General features: G+C 42.9%; 2 protein-coding genes across 3 annotated transcripts in view; both read right to left on the bottom strand.

The window, feature by feature from the left end:
- CSE1L (chromosome segregation 1 like) overlaps positions 1–8,915 on the bottom strand; it is a 35,298-nt gene extending 26,383 nt beyond the window's left edge. The window contains exons 1-2 of the mRNA XM_010978638.3: positions 8,786–8,915; positions 902–997 (exon numbers count right to left, since the gene is read on the bottom strand). Of these exons, the coding sequence (XP_010976940.2) occupies positions 902–992 (91 nt within the window). The 5' untranslated portion in view covers positions 993–997; positions 8,786–8,915. The remainder of the gene's footprint in view (positions 1–901; positions 998–8,785) is intronic.
- An 8,296-nt stretch (positions 8,916–17,211) lies between these two features.
- The window catches only part of ARFGEF2 (ADP ribosylation factor guanine nucleotide exchange factor 2), an 84,190-nt gene continuing 80,341 nt past the window's right edge, over positions 17,212–21,060 (bottom strand). For both annotated transcript variants that reach the window (XM_010978636.3, XM_031433649.2), the window contains exon 39: positions 17,212–20,926. In XM_010978636.3, the coding sequence (XP_010976938.3) occupies positions 20,750–20,926 (177 nt within the window). In that variant the 3' untranslated portion in view covers positions 17,212–20,749. The remainder of the gene's footprint in view (positions 20,927–21,060) is intronic.

Genomic DNA, 21,060 nt, shown 5'->3' on the forward strand with positions numbered 1-21,060 from the left:
ACTTACATCAAGGATCATCAACTTGCTACTCATAAGACACCCCTGGCCCTCAGAGGTAGTCTGTTTGGTTTGTACCATGTTTCAGATTTTTTTGAAGTTACTTGCTATCATTTAAAAATGAGAATTATCAAATAAAAATGAGAATTTATACTTCATATAAATATCCTTATTTTTTCGAGCAAAGCTGGAAATCTGATCTTGAAAGACTGGTTTGAATCCCCCAGAGTTAGCTGTTTCCAAATAATATTTGCCCCTTAACCAAGGCATACAATAACACCATTATCACCAGGCCCCACTTGGCCTGACTTCCTCACTTACCTTCATGTCCGACTTCTGTGGACATTTGAGTTTGCAATTCTAAACTTATACTAAGTCTCTATTTAAAACTTGTCAAAATCAGGATGGTGGGAAGGAGGAGGGGAAGAACCCTAGGTCTTAAAATACATTAATTAAGTCAAACCCAACATGGGGATTAAGACACAGTATCAAATTACCTAGTTTCATTCACTTAATCACTTTTTTAGGCAATTAACTCTTATCTCTATGCCCTCATTATTATATCTCTAAAAGAGGCAGGTTGGGGATTTTCAGAAAAGTCAAGGGACGTAACATTCTAAATATGCCAGTCCTTTTTATCCCAGAAGATACCAAATAAAAGCTATTTTACTCAAAAAACAAACCAAAATCTCTTTAAAAACCCCATACCACCATATGTTACAGTAGCTGTAAGCAGCAAACCACACACTTTATGGCTGGAGAATGAGAAATAAACTATTCCAAGAATCCAATTATGAATCTCTCTCTCTTTTTTTAAATTTACAAACAGGCAGAATGCACAAAGGTTTCCCATAGCTGTCCTTTAAGAATAAAATCAACCACAAAAAATATTCATTTTCTTTACCTGGACGTCTGATGGCAGGATCAGGATCAAGAGTTTTCTTTAAATATTCTGTTAGCGTTTGCAAATTTGCATCGCTGAGCTCCATTGCCATGGAACCTAAAGGGGACACAGTGATTTACACAGAAGAACCCGTTTATATTATGTGTCTCCCCTTCTATGAAAATCATCCATTTATGTTTTAGGTATGGGCTATATAAGCCTAACTCTTAGCTGAGACAAGGTTCCAGAAGATAAGATAGGCTTTTTTCAAACAGTGATGAAAAAATTTTGAGATAAAGAAGAAAAAATATAATTTCAAAGATAGGCACAGAAAAACAAAATTGAAGAATTGATCAAAGTCACCGTAAAGTTTATCTGATTTAATGCTATGAAAAAGGGCAAGTTAAGGGTAAAAAACAGGACTCACTAGGATTTTTTCCTGAAGCCCCACCATTAGAAATTAAAATTTTAAGCAGTAAGGATCCCACAGAGTTCTAAGATTAAAGAAACTGGAATAAATTCCTTTATGTACAACATGTAACCATAGGTACTGAAAACAAACCATATACTGAGAACTTGCACTTGGGGAGATAATTTTGGGGTTCAGAAGATGACAGCTGTGATTATGATCAAAAAGCTACTTTCTACACCAAAAGCAAAGGCAACAAAAGCAAAACTAAGTAAGTAGGACTACATCAAACTAAAAAGTGTCTGCACAGCAAAGGAAACCATCCACAAAATGAAACAGCAATATACCAAATGAGAAAATACTTGCAAATCGTATCTGATAAAGGGTTAATATCCAAAATATATAAAAGCTCATATAATTCAGAAAAAAAAATCCAATTTAAAAATGGGCAGGAGCTGAATAGACATCTTCCCAAAGAACACATACAGATAGCCAACAGATACATAAAAAGGTGCTCAGCATCACTAATCATCAGGGGAATGTAAATCAAAACCACAGCAAGACATCTATCACCTCACACCTGTTAGAAGGGCTATCACCAAAAAGATAGGAAATAACAAGTGTTGGAAAGGATGTGGAGAAAAGGAAAACCTGGTGCTCTGTTGGTGGGAATGTATACTGATGCAGCCACGTGGAAAGAAGTATGGAGATTCCTCAAAATATTAAAAATAGAATATATTTTAATATTAAAAATAGCTATTCCACTTCTGGATATTTACCAGAAGGAAAATAGTAACTTGAAAAGGTATCTGCACCCCCCTGCACACTGCAGCATTATTAACAACAGTCAGCACTGGATGAATGGATAATGAAATGTATACGTATACAATGGAATATTACTCAGTCACAAAAGGAAGACGTTCCTGCCATTTGTGACAGCATGGACGAATTCATGACAAGTCATATCTCAACAAGCCTATCTCAAAAAGCCTGACTACTGCTTAGATCTTGTTAATAAGCTGCTTTTAGGGTCAAAGCCACTTAACAGCTCTTGGGGAAATGCAGCCTTTTTAGGGCAACCATGCACCAAATTATGACTTATTATGGGGCTTCTATGACAACAACAACAAATTAAGTACATAAAGTTTTTGTAAAATGTAATAAAGCTAAGAGAAAAAAAGGTCAAATATACCATAATTCAAATTATCTTAAAAAAAAACTTACACATACTGAAATACATAGAAAAACTAAAAATACACTCCAAAATATAAACAGTGGTAATGTCTACACGATGTACAAGGGGATTTTCATTCTCTTCATAGTCTTCTAGATTTTCCTAATATCCTACAACTATCTATATGTGTTACATTTACAATCAGTTAATAAAATTTTATTATTATAGTTAAAAAACATCTATGACAAAAAGCAATCAAGTTCAGGCTCTCAAAGCCTAGCTGGAAGACAAGATACAACTGAATATTGAAAATAACAACCACAGACCTATAGTCCCTTTTCTGCAGTTCTGAGATTCAAAAATTTACAAACCGAAAGGTTTTTTAAACAAGTTTGTGGCACCTGGCAGCAAAACCTGGCTTGAACTGCCTGAGGCTATAAATACAACCCACTTAATCTCACTTAGTATGTAAATTTGTTTCACTAAAGATACACTAACGTGTTTGATTGCAGGGTCATCCCCATGTCCTCCTGGGGATGTTTCATAATCTACAGTATGTGCGTTCCAAATAAAATAAAATAAAATAAAATAAAAAATCTGAATTCTGAAACACATTTGTCCCCGTGGAGTATAAGTGCCAAATGAATCACACCAACAGCAACTAAACTGATAGGTGGCTAAGAAAAGTCAATGGGGTATTTCTGTCCAAGATTTCCCAGAGGCTGTGAACTGGAAGGATATATAGATTTGGACAGGCAAAGTAAAATGAGAACCCATTTCATACAGGAAATAGTGTGAGCAAAGTCACAGAGAGGGGAAGAATGCATAGTTAGCTCCTTTGGGGAACAGTGAGTGGACTTGGAGGTTGAGATCAGATCATAGAGGTTTCCAACACTTAGCTGAAGAGTTTCATGATGTAATGTACAAGAGGAAGACACCAGAGGTTTTTTTAAATGGGTAAAAACTTAATGAAACTGGAGGATAGGAATTTGAGGCTGTTAATGTTTTTTATATATAGAATGGAGCAGAGGAAGCGAATAAGATCTGTTAAGACACTTTTATAAAGTGGGGGAATGGTGACACCTATGAGCCAGACACAGTACTTGATGTTTTATATGCTTCCTATCATTTCTTGCAATAACCACTTTACAATCAAAGAGAGATTAACTAAGTTGCCCCAAGTCACAAACAAGATCAGATTCAAATCAGTCTGACTCCATGGGTCTACCCTATTCCTATTACCCAAGGCTTTCTCTCACGTGGAAATGATAATGACAAGAGGACGGAACTTGAGTGTAAGCACTCAGAACAGTAATAGGAAGGGTGATGTGAAAAATAGGGCAGCCAGATGAGTAAGGAGAGGAAGAAGTCAAAGATGACCAAGATTTTGAACAAGTCAGATCCAAATTAAAAAGCCATAATGCTTCATCTCTTCACTTTTAACAACAAAAAAAAGCTACAAAATTCTACAAAGGGCCACAGCTAATGCTGTGCTTGTGCAAAGCAATCCTCCATGGCCAGAAACCACCACCTGCTAAGGAGAATGATCTGTTTGAAACTATTTGTATTCTCAATACAGTCCTTTCTCTGAACTAGAAAATGTTTTTAATCACAAGGGAAGCCGGTATTCTGACTGATTAAGTAGATTCCACCGCCCATATATTCACTTCCTTTGACCCAGGGCAGACCACTCACTCTATGGGCCTGAATATCAAGTCCCAGTCAACCACACACACAAGCTGAGAGGCTACTCTTTCTGGCTTTTATATCAAAAGTTTGGAAAGTGTTGTGCGTCATATCCCTTCTCTTTTGGAGATTCACTTTAAAGGCCTCAGGAACTTGAACAGTAAGTTATCCATTTAATGCTGTTTAATCCAAGGTCCTCCCATCACGTGGCCATAGAACCAATTATGGAACACACTTCGTAAAGCAGTGATTTAATCAATTGATTTCCCATTCTTTTTTCTGTTAAAATGCTGAATCTGTTACAAAATCATGAAAGTTTGCTGTGGCCAAGCAAAATCATTTACATCGGTCTACATGAGCTTAAAAAAAAAAAGGGTCTTTCTTTGCCACATGAAAATTATTCTACCTTGTAAGATTTATGCAAGGCAACATGTTAGAAACTGTGTGTGTGTTGAGGGGGGTGTGGTTTACAGAGGTTAACAGAATCTATTTTGTTGAATTTTTAAATACATTCCTCAATAAATCTGTTATTCACTAACTTTCTTCATGACAAAGAGTCCCATGCAATCTAGCACCTGCCAATCTCATCTCCTACCTTCTCCCTGTCACTATGTTCCAGCCCTAAATGCCTTCTTTCTGTTCCTCAAACCAGACAAGACAGTTCTCCCTGCCTGCAATAATGCCCTTTCTTCTAATTTGATATTTAGCATAATTTGGCTGTTAGCCCACAGTCAACAACCCAAAAGAGCCTTCCACGACTATCATCTACCTCATCCCTGTTACACTGTTAAGGGCATTAATCATCATCTGAGATATCTCTGATTTACTTGTTATCTCTTCTTTGTAAACTCCTTAGGGCAGGACTTTGTCTTCTTCATCTTTATGCCCAGGACCTTCAACACTGCCTGGCACACAGTAGACATTCTTTGTCGCACAAACTAATGTATAAATCAATATGTCAATCAGGCAGTTAAAACATGGATGTGGCCTGGGATTGGAGACTATTCTTTGAAGATCACTTATTAGCAGGCCCAACACAATGTAGGTACTCAGTTACATCTGTCAGATAAACAAAGGACCAACCTACCGCCATAATAAATTTCTGTTCATTCGAAAGTACTTCAATAAAGATGTGCATCTGCAATTTGTCCTGCATTATTGTTCACATCTGCCAGTGCTTGCACTTCTGTTTCAGGGCTTTGCACTTACTGTCCCATCTGCCTGGACAGCTCTGCCCCTGGAGAGCTCTGTGGCTCACTGCTCACTTCATTCAGGTCTTTCTTCAAATGTCATCTCCTCTCAGAGATGCCCATCTAAAAGGGCACTCACCTTGGCCACTCACCATTCTCTTACTCTGTTTTTCCAAGTAAATTTTATCAGGCACACAAATTTGCTGTCTTTACTATGCTTCCCCCTCTATTAGGCTGTAAACTCCACAAGAGTAGTGACTCTGTGTTTTGTTCACTGCAATCTCCCTAGTGATGGGCACGTACTAAATACCTAAGTATTTCTGTGCTATATTCAAAAGCTACGTAGTCTTTACTGATTTTTTTTTCCCATCAAAACACTATAGTGAAGAATGCTTCACATTTATTTTGGTCAATTGACTGTGACAAATAAGAAGAGCTGGAGATATCTGATTCTAAGACCACATGACAGAATGACCCTAAAAATGACAACGGAGAGGTGCTAGGATAAGACTTAAAAAAAAAAAAAAAGGTGGGGGAAAAATGTGTGTCCATGGGGGAGGGATGGGTGGGTGGAATATAAATATGCATACTACAATCCCTGTAAGTTATACAACACCATATAGACCCCATATTGTTAATGTAAGTTAAGGGACTAAATACTTGTCAACAAATTCTTCTTCTGTCTCCTTAGTGATAATGTCTGTAAACCCAAGCTTAGCCCTGATTTGGGAAAGTGTGACAAATTAGGTAATTTTAGGCAATATGCCACAGGTATTCATAATATATCAACAAGATTACGGTCTAATTAAGTTATATTATTTGGCCATAGGTGAAGGTATTTTGATACTATGAACTATTAGCAATATAGAAATGTAAAAAGTGTTATTGACTTTAAAATAAAGATTCACACTAGAAATGAAACACTTGCTCTTTTGCCTTTAAATGAGAAGTGAGGTGATACTTTACTTCTCCAGCGAGTTATCTCTGGAAATTCCTACCAATACACAAAAATCAAAAAACATGTACCACACTAGATCAATTATGACAGACTTATTTAAATTTCAAGTTCTTCTTGTTAAATGAATGGCTTGACCTAAGTCTAGCCTCTTCCCACAGGCCCTCAGTTACAGATGGAAACTTTCAGAATAAAAGATTGTTTTCCAAGGCCATCTCAGACATCTGTGACATAAGTTGATCCCAGATGTGTGCTTTTTCTTAGATATTTCCTCCACATTAGAGAACCATTCCTGAGGCCTTACATCTGGGAAAAGGGAGAGAGATCCAATAAATGAAAATTATCTGGCACACACATCAAGAACACACCTCAACCCACCCTCTGCTTTCTGATCACAGGAACATGACACTTAGAAGAACCCAAGCTTTTTCCATTGTCTACAAAGCCCTACACGATCTTCGCCCCTAGATACCTCTCGCTTCATACATTACTCTACCAAGCTGGATATTTTCCTCCAATATTCCAACATTCCAAGCTTGCTCCCGTCCTCGAGCCTTTGTACTTTCTATTCTCTCTGCCTGGAATATTCTCTTTCCTCGTCCTTCCATACCTGGTCTCAGCTCAAATGTCACCTCCACAGAGAAGATTTCTTCATCTATCACATCACTCTGTCACTTGTCACTATCTAGAATTATCTAATTCATTTATGTGTATTCCTGTTTCTTTCCTCCACTAGAATATAAGCTCTCCGAAGGAAGGGACTTCGTCCATTTTTGTTTCTTCACTGTATTCCCAGAGATTAAGTGGATGCTCACTAAAGTTATTAAATGATTAAAGGAACAAATTAATACCAAAGGTAGACCACCGCTCTCAAACCCATCTAACCCTGTATAGGAAATGGATTCCTTCTATCCTAGCCCCCAACCAGCAGAAATCAAAGTAAACAGAAGGGAAGAGAGAATTCCCTTGCACTGACGGAAAGAAACGAAAGATAAAGGGTCTTAACAGGGAAAAGACTGGGTAGGTCAAGAATCCCAAGAATTATGCAAAAAATGAAGACACACCAAAAAGGGGCCAAAAAATTGACTAGGGGGGCCCAAGTGGAGGAGAAAAGGAGCACTAGGATCCAAGAGTAAAAAGTCCCTTTCTGTGCCTCCAAGGAATAATACCTTTGCATCTATCATGTGGCAAGCACTGGCCACCTGGGTACAGCATGAATAAGGCAGGCAAAGTCCTTCCTTTTTACACGCCAGGAGCTGAGAAAGACAATGAACAAGTAAACTGTGTAAGTGATTCTAGATAATGATAAAAGGTATGAAGTAAATAAAATTAGGGTGATGTGATGAAGAGTTGAAGGGATGAGGTCCTTTGAGAGGTTAGTCAAAGGCGGCATAAGGTGAGCGAAGCTTGGACAGGGAACCAGCCTTGCAAAGATTTGATGTTGGTAATTTCCAGGCAAACGAAAGTCACGTCCAAATGCTTTAGCGAGGACAAGCGCCCGGAACGTTTAAGAAAAAGATAAGAAACATGGCTACAATGGCTAAGGAGAACAGATGGGTGGGAGACGCGGGCAATGGTCACCTAAGCAGGACTTTGTAAACCACGGTAATAACTCAGTGGACCTTCACAGCCACTTTACGAGGTAGGTGTTTTCAATCCCACTCTGCAGATAATGAAGTGGAGCGATGAAGTGACTAGCACTAAGTAACCCCCCCGGGGGGGTGGGGGGCAGCGGGGGCGCGCTAAATCTGGAACCAACCTAGGCCTTTTACTTCCAAAGCCGAATTCCATGCTCCGAACTACCACACCACAGGGTTTCCCCTAAGAAGCGGATCCCATTACTGTCTGTTACTGGGCAAGTGCATGGACCCCGGAGCAAAGACTACAATCCATTCCTCATGAGCAACTCAGCAAAGTGATATCACGATGTCCATTTTACAGTCGAGAAGACTGAAGCACGGGGAGGTGGATCTCCACCGTATCCTTAATTAGAAAGTGAGGCCAGGGGAAGAGGCGGTCCGTACAGAGGCCGGCACACCCGCACAGCCGCTTCGCAGCCCACAGGCCTCTCCGCCGCACTCTGCTCACGTTGCGGATGGCCGAGAGCGCCGAAAACGGACGCGCGGGTGCGACCAATGAGAAGAGGCCATCCCGAGCGGTGCGGCCAATCAGCGCAGCGCTGGAGGGGAAGGGGCGGGCATTCGCGCCGCTCGCGTTAGGCCGCGCCTGGGCTGCCCTCGCCCCTCGCAGGCCCCGGGGATCACAGGGCCAGGGCCTCAGGCCTGGGGACGCCGCGAGGGGAGGCGAGACCCATCAGTGAAAGGAAAGACCCTGACCGAGGGCACCGCCCGGGGCACGGGCCCACATTCCACTCTCTCCCAGAGGTGCGGTCCCTGCTTTCCAGCGCTCGGAAGTGTCGGGAGCGCCTCATCCCTCCCCCAGCTGGGTCCCAAGAGGCCACCATGCCAAGCTGTGCACGCCCGCGCCTTACCTCGTGGGAATACGGGAACGGAGAAGGGAATCTCAGCCGCGGACCGTAGTCGGCACTACCCACCCCTGCCACCGCTCCACCTCACATTCAAACCCCGGCAAAATGGCGCGGCGGCGAGGCTGCGGCCAGGGCGCATGCGTGAGCGGGGCCGAGGCGGGGGGCGGGACCAAGGGCTCTCGGCCCCACCCAAACTCGAATGGCCAATCACGGCCCCGCTCTGTGTTTGCGCTGACGTCACAAGCAACAGTGCCGTTTGTCTCTGACCGCTCTAAGGGGCGTCACAATCCCTGTTCTGAGGTGAGCACAGATTCGGCGAGTGGCCGCTGGACTGTGACCTAGTTTGAGTCGGGCACGCAGTAGGCCTTGTAAAACTGTTGAGCGAACTGCCCAAAATCATATCCAAAGCGTCTCAGACAGAAGAGAACTTTCTGCCCCCCTATGGAGCTTATGTTTTAGAGGAAGAAACGGAATAAACAAGTGAAATACTTTCAGATTTGGTAAGTGTTAACGAAGAGGATTTAAAAACAGGATGATATGATTTGACACAACATTGTAAAATGATTATAAATCAATAAAAAATGTTAAAAAAAAAAAAAAACAGGATGATATGGCAGGCAGTGACATGAGTTCAACGGGATGGGCCAGAGGAGGCTTCCGAACAGGTGACAATTGACCTGAATTTCCAAAAGGAGACAGCAGTGTGATCAGTCTGCAGAGCATTCTAGGCTCTTAGGCAGGACTGAGCTAGGCTGGGGCTTTAAAAAATGAAGTGGATCCTAGCAGGAGATGAAGTTAGGCCAGCAGGGTCCAGATGATGTACGGCTGCCTCATAAGCCAGTGTTTGGACTGTGTCTTAAGTGCGTGCGTTACAGGACGGCCACCAAAGGTATATTTTAAAAGGCCCACACCAGTTATTGCTTGGACTGGGGGAAGAGCTTGAAGGAGGGAGACCAGTGAGGAGGCTGTTGGAAGCACCCAGGAGGGAGATGTTGGGACTGTACTAGGGCAAGTAGCAGTGCACATGGAGAGAAGTGGACAGCCTCAGGATTTATGACAGATGTAGAGCCCATGGATCTTATGATACACTGAGTGCGGGAAAGAGAGGAACCAGTGGTGACTTCCGGAAATCCCAACCTTCAGTTTTGGCCACCACCTCCTCCTCCTTAAACAGGACCAACTGTCTCCACTCAGCCAATCCTTGGAATTGCTAGCTTTTTACTCCTGGGACTGAAAGGCACACTATTTTATCATCATTCAAGGAAACACATATAAGAACACAAAATTATATAGGCATTGAGAACAGCAAAGCCCTCAGCCCATAATGACTCTGTCCAAACCTCTACGCTAAGAGATGACCAAACTCAAAACTGGCTTCTAGCAGCATAAGGCCGTGTCGCTCGGATGATGCCAGTGCCCCGGCCTCTCCCATGACTGCTTAAGAAAGCTCAGTGTTGCCAGGAGAATGTACTGTTTTTTTTCTAACCAAGACCTGAGCATGGGCCCCAACCTCCCTTTCTTAGAGCTTTACTGTAAAGGGCTTACATTGTGAACTCTTCCTCCATTCCTTGGAGATATTATATATGTGTCTCCTACAATTCAGGAGTGTCTTTCTCAAGGACCTGAAAGCTCTTCCTTTGAAATGTAATCATCAGGAAGGCAGGGTCTCTGTCTCCCATTCTCTGTGTGAGGCTAGAAGCCTAACTTTGATGATTGCCAGCTCGCAGACACAGCTAGCCTAATCACATTTACACTGACCAACCCTTCGTAACTTTTCACTTGAGCCTCCCTCTCCCCTCATCCCTCGTTCTCTCTTTAAAACGTCCAGTCACCTCTGCACCAGTCCTGATGGCTTTGTTTATTCCTGACCACATCCTCGCTACAAGCATATAAAAGCATCTCCTATGCAGAAAATGTAAAAAGTTGCTCCATTTGAGTGAAAGGATTATAAATAAAAGTTTTTGGTAAAATTACTCAACATTTCTTATTGTAGCCGACAAACCCTACAAGATCTGGCACTCTTGCCAAGCTGTTTGACTCATCACCTTCCTCCTTCCCCCTCCCCCCTCACTCAGCTCAGCCACCCCCACCTCCCTTTCCCCTTCTTCCAAGCTCCAAGCTTATTCCTACCTCAGAGCATTCATATTTGCTCTTCCCTCTCTGCCTGTAATGCTCTTCTAGATTCTTGAATAACTGGCTATTCTGTACCTTCAGATGCCAGCTCAAATGTCACTTTCTCAAAGAGGCCTTCCACTTTCTTCCAACTGAAGTTGCCCACTCCCCTCCTCTGCCCCCTCCCAAAAATGAGGTGTTTACGGTTGCCACATTTAGCAAATGAAACACAGGACATCCGGTTCAATGTGAATTTCAGAAAACCAGTGCATAATTTTTTAGTATAAATATTGCATGGGACATACACTAAAACAAACCAATATTTATCTGAAATTCACATTGAATCAGGTGTCCTATATTTTATCTGGCAGCCCTAGTTCCATTATATCATTTTCTTCTTAGCATTTATCACTCCCTGCGATTAACTGTCTATTTTTTAATCGTCCCCTCTACCACTACCTGCCCAAGGACTCTATTATACTTTATCTTATTTACAGCTGTACCCCCAGTGCCTAGCACATGGTAGCTGCTCAGTAAATATTTGCTGAATGTTGAATTAAAAGCCCTAAATAGGTGAAGTCCATTGAGAAAAGTGTACATTTTTAGGACACTGGTGAAAAAGATGTATTCTTACCATTGCCCCACTAGTACAAGTAGTCACCTTGATCCTGCTAATCTGCTTTCCTGGACATTTTCCTCCAGTCCTTGGGAGAGCGACCCTGATGACTTAACAGCTTTTTATCCCTGAGAGCCAGTCAGGAAGGAAGCTGGCTGACGTCTTGTGTCTGTCTAGTATCACTGCCAGTTTCTGCAGGAAGCCCTCGAGCTGTGCCAAGATTATCATGTCTGTGGACATGGCTCCAGCAGGGCTCTTTGCCCTTTGCCAAGAACCATGCAGGTAAGGGCCATGGAAAGGCTTGTGTGGCCTCCCTCCCCACTCTCCCTGCACGGGTGATGGGAATCCCTATCCTCTGTCCCTACCACATACACACACTCTTAGGTTTGCTACCGCTGCTGCTGTGTTGGAAACCAATGAAAATAGTTCAGCCATTTTAAGGAGCAACAACTGAGTATGCATGTAGTTTCCTTTCTTTCCAAACCCTGATAAAAACAATGTGTCTACTGTATGGAAAGACTTCCTTTTAAGGCCCAGCTGAGATGCAGGAGAGAGTTGATAGCTAAAATTGAGAAGTGTCAGATTGTCACTTCTTATCTTTTTAAAACGGAGGCAATGTTCTTCCTTTTTAAACGTGCGTGCACATGGTAGAAACTTCACACAGTAAAAACAGCATTTGATCTTTCGCTAACTAGGACATTGGCTGTAGGCAATATAGTGAATATTTAAGTCCTCGATCCCCTTATTTAAAAAAATGTTCCTTATCTGATGTTCTCTGAGAGGCATGTGAGTCTCCCATAGTGATTCTGGCTGTGTTATTGTTAAAGGGTACTTCAGTAGTTTATATTCTGATGCTGTCAGGTAGATAAAGTTTCAGGCCATTTCTTGTTGGTGAAGTCTATCATTTGATAATGTGAAATAGTCCTCTTTGGCCCTTTCATAGGTTTCCTTTTCCCATTTTGTCTTGTCCGATAGCAATGTTGTTGGACCTGCTTTCGTTCCGTTAACAATTTCCTTGCCTTCCTCCCACCCCAGCCTTATGGAGATACAATTGACATACCGTTCACCATCCTTTATTGCCACTCTTCTTTCATCTTTTTGTATCACATTAGTTAAGAGCGTGGACTTGAGCCAGACCACCAGGTTAAGTTCCCAATGCCATCTGTGTGACGTTGGGCAAGTTACTCCGAGCTTGGTTGCCTCATCTCTAAAATAGGGTTAAAAATACTGTTTTATCTCTTAGGGTGATTGTGAAGATTAAAGAGCTGATACGTATGAAGCCCACGAAAGAGCACCTGGGAAACAGTCAGAGCCCAACTGTGTAAGCTGTTAGGACCATCTGTTATGACCGCTGGAAGGGTATTTTTGATGCCCTCCCATTGTCCCCAGTCCTCCGCTTTCCCAGGTGGTACTACTTTAGACCTGGGCAAGCCTTCGGGCCCTTGCCTTGGCCCCTGCGCTTTAGAGGGCTCCACTCTGACCTTCCTCCAGCCACTCCCTGCCAGCAGGCGAGGGGGCCGTGGGCCAAGTGGGTGTGCTTCCGTGCTCACCAGGAACGCATGCCACCCCTTTTCAGACCACGTTTCAGTCACAGAGAACCCTGGAAGTCCCCACTCTTAGGCCTTGAGCCTTCTTCCAGGGTCTGTGGAAACCTCTTGGCTGGTCACTTCTGAGAGCAAGTGCACAGCAGACATGAGCATCCCCAAGCTGGAAGTGTGATTCGGGGGCACTTGTGTTTGCAGCGGGTTTGGACAGAGCTGGATGTACACACATGCACACATACATGCACACATATTCAAAGCCTTGTGGTGCAGACTGAGGCTTGAGTAGGGGAGAGAAAGGGTACAGGACAAAAGCCACTTCTCCCCATGATGCTCTGTTCTGGTATGGAACTCTGGGGAAGCTGAAAATTCGACTTTTGAATCTGAACTTCCAGGCATTACAAAGGTATTTATCAAAGAAGGAGGTTAGAATGTTTTTATTCAGAAGCTTACTAGCTTGACATATAACCTCGAAACTAAAATTTAGACTTCCTGCATGTGAGCCCACATTTGTATTTCTGCCCCAAAGCCAGCAGATGTCAGTAGTGGGCTGTGTTCTCCATCCTCTGGAGCCAGTGCCCAATGACCTACAAGTGTCTATCCTCCAGCACATCAAATAGCCTGGCCCTTGTGTGAGATCCCTCCTTAGGGAGGGGCTGAAGGGAACATGAAGGATGCAGTGGAGGAGAGGGATGGGGACAGGGGCTAATGGCTGTCAAGCATGGAGAGGTGGTATGGGACAGTGGTTAAGAGGCTGGCTCTAGAGCCAGACCTGTGGGGCTTTACATCCAGCAGTGTGGCCGTAGGCAAGTTTGTTGGCTTCTCTGAGCCCCATGTTAAAAAATGGGATGTGATGAGAATAATAGTACCTGCCTTATGGAGTGGTTGTGAGGATTAAAGGGGATGATGTGTGCAGAGAAAATTCCTGACACATTAAGAATCCAGTAAATGGTCATTATTACTTTGATCATTGCTCTGGTGGGAGGTGCTATCACAGAAATGACAAAAAAAAAAAAAAAAAGGCTAAACAATGGCTGAAATGGCAAGAGCATAAAAAGTGATCACTAGAGAAGGCTAACAGGAGGAATAAAGTTCTCTTTCTCTCTTCTGGTGGAGGGGAGGGGCAAAGTGAGACTGGCAAGAATCCAGAGACTACAGAGCTTCAAACTGGAGCCCTCTGGGCACCTTTGGAGTTGAGGACTGAGCACCTTCCCGAATGCTCTCAGGGGAAAGCAGGTGCCCAGCACCGATTTCCACCATGTGGGAACAGAAGTGGGTCTTTGGGTGGCAGCTGCCTCTTCAAGCTGAGCGAGGCAAATGGAGAGTGGAATTGCCATCAACCCAAGAAAGCACAGGAAATAACTGCATTGCCCTGAGATTGTGAACTGTCCCAGGATCATCCTAGAATTTCCACTTTAAAAAAATCCCTGCATTCTTTCACCAGAAATTCATTGAATGAATTTTCTATCTGGTATTGTGTTCCAGCTGGTGAGACTGTCACACACAAATAGCCACAGTTCCTGCCCCCATTCCATTCCCCCTTTCCAGCGGGAGACACACATTAAACAGATCACAGCAGATGGCAGTGAGCTCTGAGAACACCAAGAGGGCAACCAGGAGTTAGCATTTGGGTTGAACCCAGGAAGAGGAATTAGCCATGAAGCACTCCAGAGAAAGCGCATTCCAGGCAGAGGAAAAGCAAGGGCAAAGACCCTGAGGCAGGAGCAAGTGTGGAATGCTAAAGCAGTCACAAATTGGTGACTTTTAAGGTGTGTAATCAAGTGGAAAAACGAAGGCACAAATCACAAGGGCTTATGGGCCCTACATTGTCTCTGCTAGACACCATTCCTTTCCTTGACTTCTGAATGTCTGAGCTAGTCAGGAAGAGGCCCAAGGAATAGCCCTACAAAGGTAGCTTAAGAGATCGGGTACTGATTGTTTCTGACTCAGGGGTTTGTAATACCCAAGCAGTTCAATTTACAAACAGGGGCCTTGGAACAGAAGCTCCTCAGAGACCAGGACTGGGTTCTGCCGGATGCCCTGCTTGGTTTCCCGCCCCTTTCCCCAGATGAACCGGCGAAGTGAAATGTAGTGTGGTTGGTGTGTGTGTGCTCTGAAGACAGTGGCTGGGTCAGAGTCCCAGCTCTGCCACTTTCCAATTGTGATCAAGCCTCAGTGGGCCTCTTGGGCCTCACTGTCCTCATCTAACAGGAGTCTAATACTGCTATCTATGTCATATGGTTATGGTGAAGTTTAAAAGACTTCCTGTATGCAAAGCACTTAGTAAGGTGTCTGGAGTGCAGTCAACATCAATAACTGTTAATGATGTTCACTAGCATCATTAATGTTAATGAATGAATGACATTAATAGCCTGCTTAGTGCCCCAAAGGGCAGAAAGCTAGCACAAAACCTTCTGCAGAGTTCTTCCTTCCAGCTTCCATGATCTGTCCATTGGCCTCTCTCCTACAGACTGGTGCTTGCTCTTTGCCTGCTTCTCAGAAATCCACAGTGCTCTGGAGAAGGAAATCAATATGCCCTGATTTAAGCTCAAATTCACTCAAGCTAAGAAGTTTATTAGAACACATGGGTATTTCTTGACATAAATCAAAATAAATGCTTTAGGCAAATCTGAATTAGGTTAAAAAAGAGGAGGCTATAGAAGCTTTATGCAAACACTGGGAATCTCCCGGAAAGATGAAAATTGACTACTGTATAAAATTATCCTCAAAGGCTCAGTCTTCAGTTGAGCACGTTAAGATTGGCACTTGTCTGGAAGTACGCATTTAAATAGATAAAATCACGTTTTGCCAGAATCCCTGGGGAGTACCGACCGACCCCTTCTCCTCCTCCTCTTACTGTGGGCATGCAGCTACATGTACTAAGCTGGATGCTTCTAAGATGTGACATAAATCACTAATCCAAGGACAATTCAGGTATCTTAGACTGGGTAACAGGCATGTTACACAGGTTTGCAAAAAAAAGGTTCCAGGGGGCCACTCTAGTCCTCTGAAAAAGAAAACATACTTTTGCCTAAAACGTGTTCCAGTTTCTTGGCAGCATACACGTGTGGTACGATGCTAAAATTACCTTTCAAAATGCTTAAATAAGCTGGAGTTGTGCCCTTCCGCAACCAGTGACCTCAGCATGCCCTCAGCATGCGTAAGCAGGAAGGCCAAAGAAAGCCGAAAGTATCTGCCACAGATGGACTTTTAGGTCCTACAGCACCATGCTGAGAGAGTTTTGTTACGCAGAGGAAGGAGGTCACTTTAGTTCAGGGTGTTTCAACCTTGGCACTACAAACACTGAGGCTGGGTGATTCCTTGTGGGGCGCGGGGAGGGGAGGGGCTTAGCAGCATCTCTGGCCTCTACTTACTAGGTGCCAGTAGCACAGCCACCCCTTGCCACAGTTGTGACAACCAAAAATGTCTTCAGACATTACCAAGGGTCCTCAGTGTTCCCTGCGGGCAGAACTGAAAACCACTGCTCTAGATAAAACTCAGGCACTGTCTGCTCTGAAGAGATAAAGACTGGAAACAAAGGGCCATCCCTTTGTTCTTGCCTGGAAGCAGGTGAAATGTGGAGCCACAGAGAGTTTTTACCAGGGAATTAATATGGACGACCACGTTTTAGTCAATTTCAGCAGTGGACTATTTTAAGTACGAGCATGATTTATAACTTCAGATATTTCAGAAAGAATGGACTGTGCACTTGGGAGGCAGTAAAGCTGAGCGTAGCACTCCCTGTCGTCCTATGTCGGCTCCCTGCATGAAACTGAGCTTCATCTCCCACTCAGTGCCCCGCTGCCCACCCTGTGAGCCTTCCTCTGTGGCCCTGGCCTCCATGCCGGCAGGAGGAGAGTTCTGTCTTCTCTTGAGAATGAACCCACAGGTCAGACTAATTAATGGGATAAATAAGAATCTTCTCGTGACCTCGTAACGAGACATTTTTCCGTTTCTCAGTGAGAAGGAAGGAAGGTGAAAGGGGAATTTTACTTAAAAAAAATGAAAACCCACAATTAATGTTCTCCCATTAATAATTATATTAGTTAAATATAAAGGCCAAATTATACCACCAACTGAAAACCACAAGCTTATACCTGCCACAAGAACTAACCCAAAACCATGGTTTGGTATGAATTAATTACTATAGTACAAGCAGCTTTACTTTTTAAAACTTTATTGATTTACCACCTGATTAAAGCATGAGATATTCATTTTAACGTATTGTACATAATATTTTACATAGAAAACTTTACATAGCATTTCATATTATATAATTCTGCTTATTCTTTCAAAAATGTATACATCCATTGGGCAAGGAATGCTTTTCATTAAATTACCAATATTAAATGCACTTAATCATCGTGTATAGATTAAAGAAAAGTAGCTATTATCTAACTTTTAGGCATTTTAAGGAGGTAAAACATACATTTTGCACATAAAGAAATATTTGATGCAAATGTGCATAAAGTTTTTAAAAAATTAGAACACTGAGAAAAACTACACTTTTGATGAGTGTCTTTTTTTTGAGAGCAAGGATTTCCATACATAGTCATTCTTTTAAATAGTCAGCTTTGGTTTCCTTGTTTCCCAAACTACAAAGCTGCTGATAGCAAAATTCCAGGATTTCACGTGAGTTCAAGCTATGTCTATTTTAACACAAATATTAAAACAGAAATCAGAAAATTCAGTTTTATTAAGAATCCAGCTTCTGTTTAAACCAATATCCATGTGCATCATAACAACAAACATTTGAATGAGACATTCATAGTTGCATCTGTTAGTAGGTTCCTTTTAATAACTATAAAGACTACTAAATGTACAGCCATAATCACAAAAGAACAACAGAAAAATTCAGGTTTTTTTTTTGTTTTGTTTTTTTGTATGTGTGTTTTGTACAAAAGTCACCTCTCAGAGGAAACTGTTGTTTCCAGATTATTATTATACAATTTCCGTAATATATGTTCTTTGGTTGTCCATGAGGAGTAACAGGGAAAAGGTGTATTTGACTTTAAAGATGCATATTAGAAATAAGATTTCCCATCCACTGTTTGTTGTTAAGATGCCAAAGCTGGTGATCTCCCTAAAGGACAATGAAGAAAAACGAAATTGCTCAAAGCAGCAGGATTGTAACAAACAAAATCATTTCTAGAGACCCAGCAGAAATAATCAACACTTAAAGCATTCTGAGAAAGAAATAAGGCCTTGGAAATGCTTCGCTCTCCTCAATAACCTTGTTAACGAATGGCACCCCGGCTCGGTGCTAGAGTCACACACACCCCGTTCACTAGTGTTTGAGTGGCACGAGCCACGTTCCCCGCGAGCTAGAATAGATTTATTCACAAAATAGGATTTAGGCTGAATGGCTTATCACTGGAGGTAAGGGATTTCCTCTGTATGTCACGGTCCACCGACAAGAAAAATCACCCTAAATCGTTTTACATCCAGTTTTTAAAAGGTCCATGCTGGTACAATTCAAATGCCTCACTCAGAAAACTGAATCTTTTGAGAAACACAGCTGAAAAGAAATTTAAACCTGAACGTTTCAGCAAGGAACAAAATGTGCTTACACATTTCCCACTCTGCAAGAGGAGGTAAAGATGAAAGAGAAGGCAGGAATACATGGGCAAAGTCTTGCGGTCACATTTAGTGACGAAAACGTCGTGAGAGCTTCAGAAGGAAAAGAAAAATCTCCAACTAGGGACGCAGCTGTACAGAAAATCTAAGTATGAACAAACCTGCATGCTCCCCATTTACACCTTCAGCGCACGTGTTGATGGGGACTGACTCGCCGAGGTTGTGAGGCGCCACAGTGCCGGCAAGTCAGTCTTAGGATGTAGGCTCCACACTGCGGTGTAAAGACGTAATGGATTCTGGGACCAGGACGACAAGTGTGCTAACAGTTTCCATCACAGAAAAATACTCTCCCACAGTCCCTTCCTGCTAATTTCACAGCCTTTCTTCTCCCATGTAGGTAAATAACATAAAAACCTAAACCTGCTCTTTTTTTCTTTGGTAGAGAAATTAAAACACTTTTGGGGAAAGAAAAAAGTCGACAGAGTGCTGCTGGCCAAAACCAAACATTTTCAAGGCTATTAAACACAAAAAATATAAGAAATCGGTCTCTTAGTAAACAAAAGCACCAGAAGTCCTTCTCTATAAAGAAAAAGTATCCGATTTTTTAGATTGATTCCCAGCTTACTAACTTCTAAGGCACCAGAGTTGACATCAATACAACCCAATTTGCAGGACTACAGGGCGCAGGCAGCAACCTGAAGGTTTGGTAACTGACATTTCCAATGCTGAGCGCTGCCCTCGGCGAGCAGGGGATGGGAGGGCAGAGATGAACGCGTGTTCCTTCTCACTGACTGAGAATAAATCAAGCTCCCAAATATACTGCTTGCAGGCTTCGGGCCGTGTTCGCAGGCCGCCCGCCTTTACGTAGGCTGCACCAGAATCCAGTTCTGCTGCAGTTAAGAGTTATTGCACCATCATCAACATAATAAGGACCCCAGAATCTAACCCTGCCAAAGGACTCAGCTCTTAGGCTCAAATTAGCAGGAGCACTGAACACATGCTCCCTCCCGCCAGGTGGCAGTCAGCTGTGCTGGCCTCACAACAACACAGGTCCGCTCTGGCTGAACCCACGACGTGACACAGGGCTCAGAGGTTCCCGGGAGCCACCCTTCTCACGCCCGGTGCCCAGGCCTCTTTCGAGGGCCCCTTTCGTGGAAACGGTGCCAAGCAGGGATACCAACAACTGGTACACTCACTATTCTGAGGTAAAAATAAAAGGTTTACTCAAATATAAATTAATTCTCTTAAATTACTACTTCATTTTTGTTACTACTTCATATATTAGATGGACAATGTATTCTGGAAATTTTAATTTAATACCCTTCCACAAATACTTACTTCAAGGAAGACTAATCATCTTCATTAAATTGTTTACTTTTTCCTATAGACTTTTTCTCCCCAGGTTACTAAAGAGAGCCAGGAGGCACTACATTTTTTTTTTAAAACCTTGCAAGCTCTTAATTCTAACTTAATTACTAAACTCTGCCTTCAGTCAAATCCTCAGTAATATCTTTTTTTTGTAAAATGTTTTAAAAATCACCCAGACATGAACAAAACAGAGAAAAAAAGAAAACAACCCTTTTCCCCCCACCTTTCCCCAAACTAACATAACTACAGCTGACTCACAACTGACAAAAACACTCAAACTTCTCTAGCACACTCAAACAACAAAAAACCCAGCGTATTTGAGGTGGCGCTTAGCCGTTACAAAAAATTTTATTAACATACTCTCTAAGAATCATGAACCTATACAGCTATGTTCAGTATCTTCAAGGAGAGTGACTTCCTCTGACAGAACATTTACAGCCAATCGTGGGCCTTTGCTTGAAAACCATGGCATGTGTGACAGCAGACCTGACAGAGTTCAGTCGGTAAAGTGAGATGACAGAGATGAAACAGACTCCCCACCGACTGCGGTAACTGGGTACGCGATGGTGTAAAGAAATACAACGCCTGAGTCAGGGCCTCGGGCGGAACCGGTGCAGAGCCCATCTCCATCCGGGCCATTCTGAGCTCCAAGATGCCGACTTTCTGCAGTCTGACCCCTCCCGAGACGTGGCAGGCGGAGGTGGCATGGTGACAGTTCTGCAGAGCTGGAGCGGTGGCCCGCAGGGGCCAGGGCTACCACACTGGTGACAGGGTCCCTGGTACCTGTGATGGCTCTTCTGGAATCCATATCTTATATACAACACCTATCCTTAGGAAGAACTTTCGCAGAACAGCTCGGAGCTCAGGAATCAGGTCAAACTGCATAATTTCACACAAGTAGGGGTAGTACATTGAAGCATGTGCTTTAAACTTGAGAGAGGGAAGGGGGGAGGGAGAGGGAGAGAGAGAGAAAGAGAGAGAGAATTAGACGTGGAACTATCTCTCAGCACAAGTTCTTCAAAAGTATTCGTCTCACCCTGGAACTTCTTGCAATATTTGTGCTT

The sequence above is a fragment of the Camelus dromedarius genome, chromosome 18, assembly GCF_036321535.1.
Source record: "Camelus dromedarius isolate mCamDro1 chromosome 18, mCamDro1.pat, whole genome shotgun sequence".
NCBI classification, from domain to species: domain Eukaryota; kingdom Metazoa; phylum Chordata; class Mammalia; order Artiodactyla; family Camelidae; genus Camelus; species Camelus dromedarius.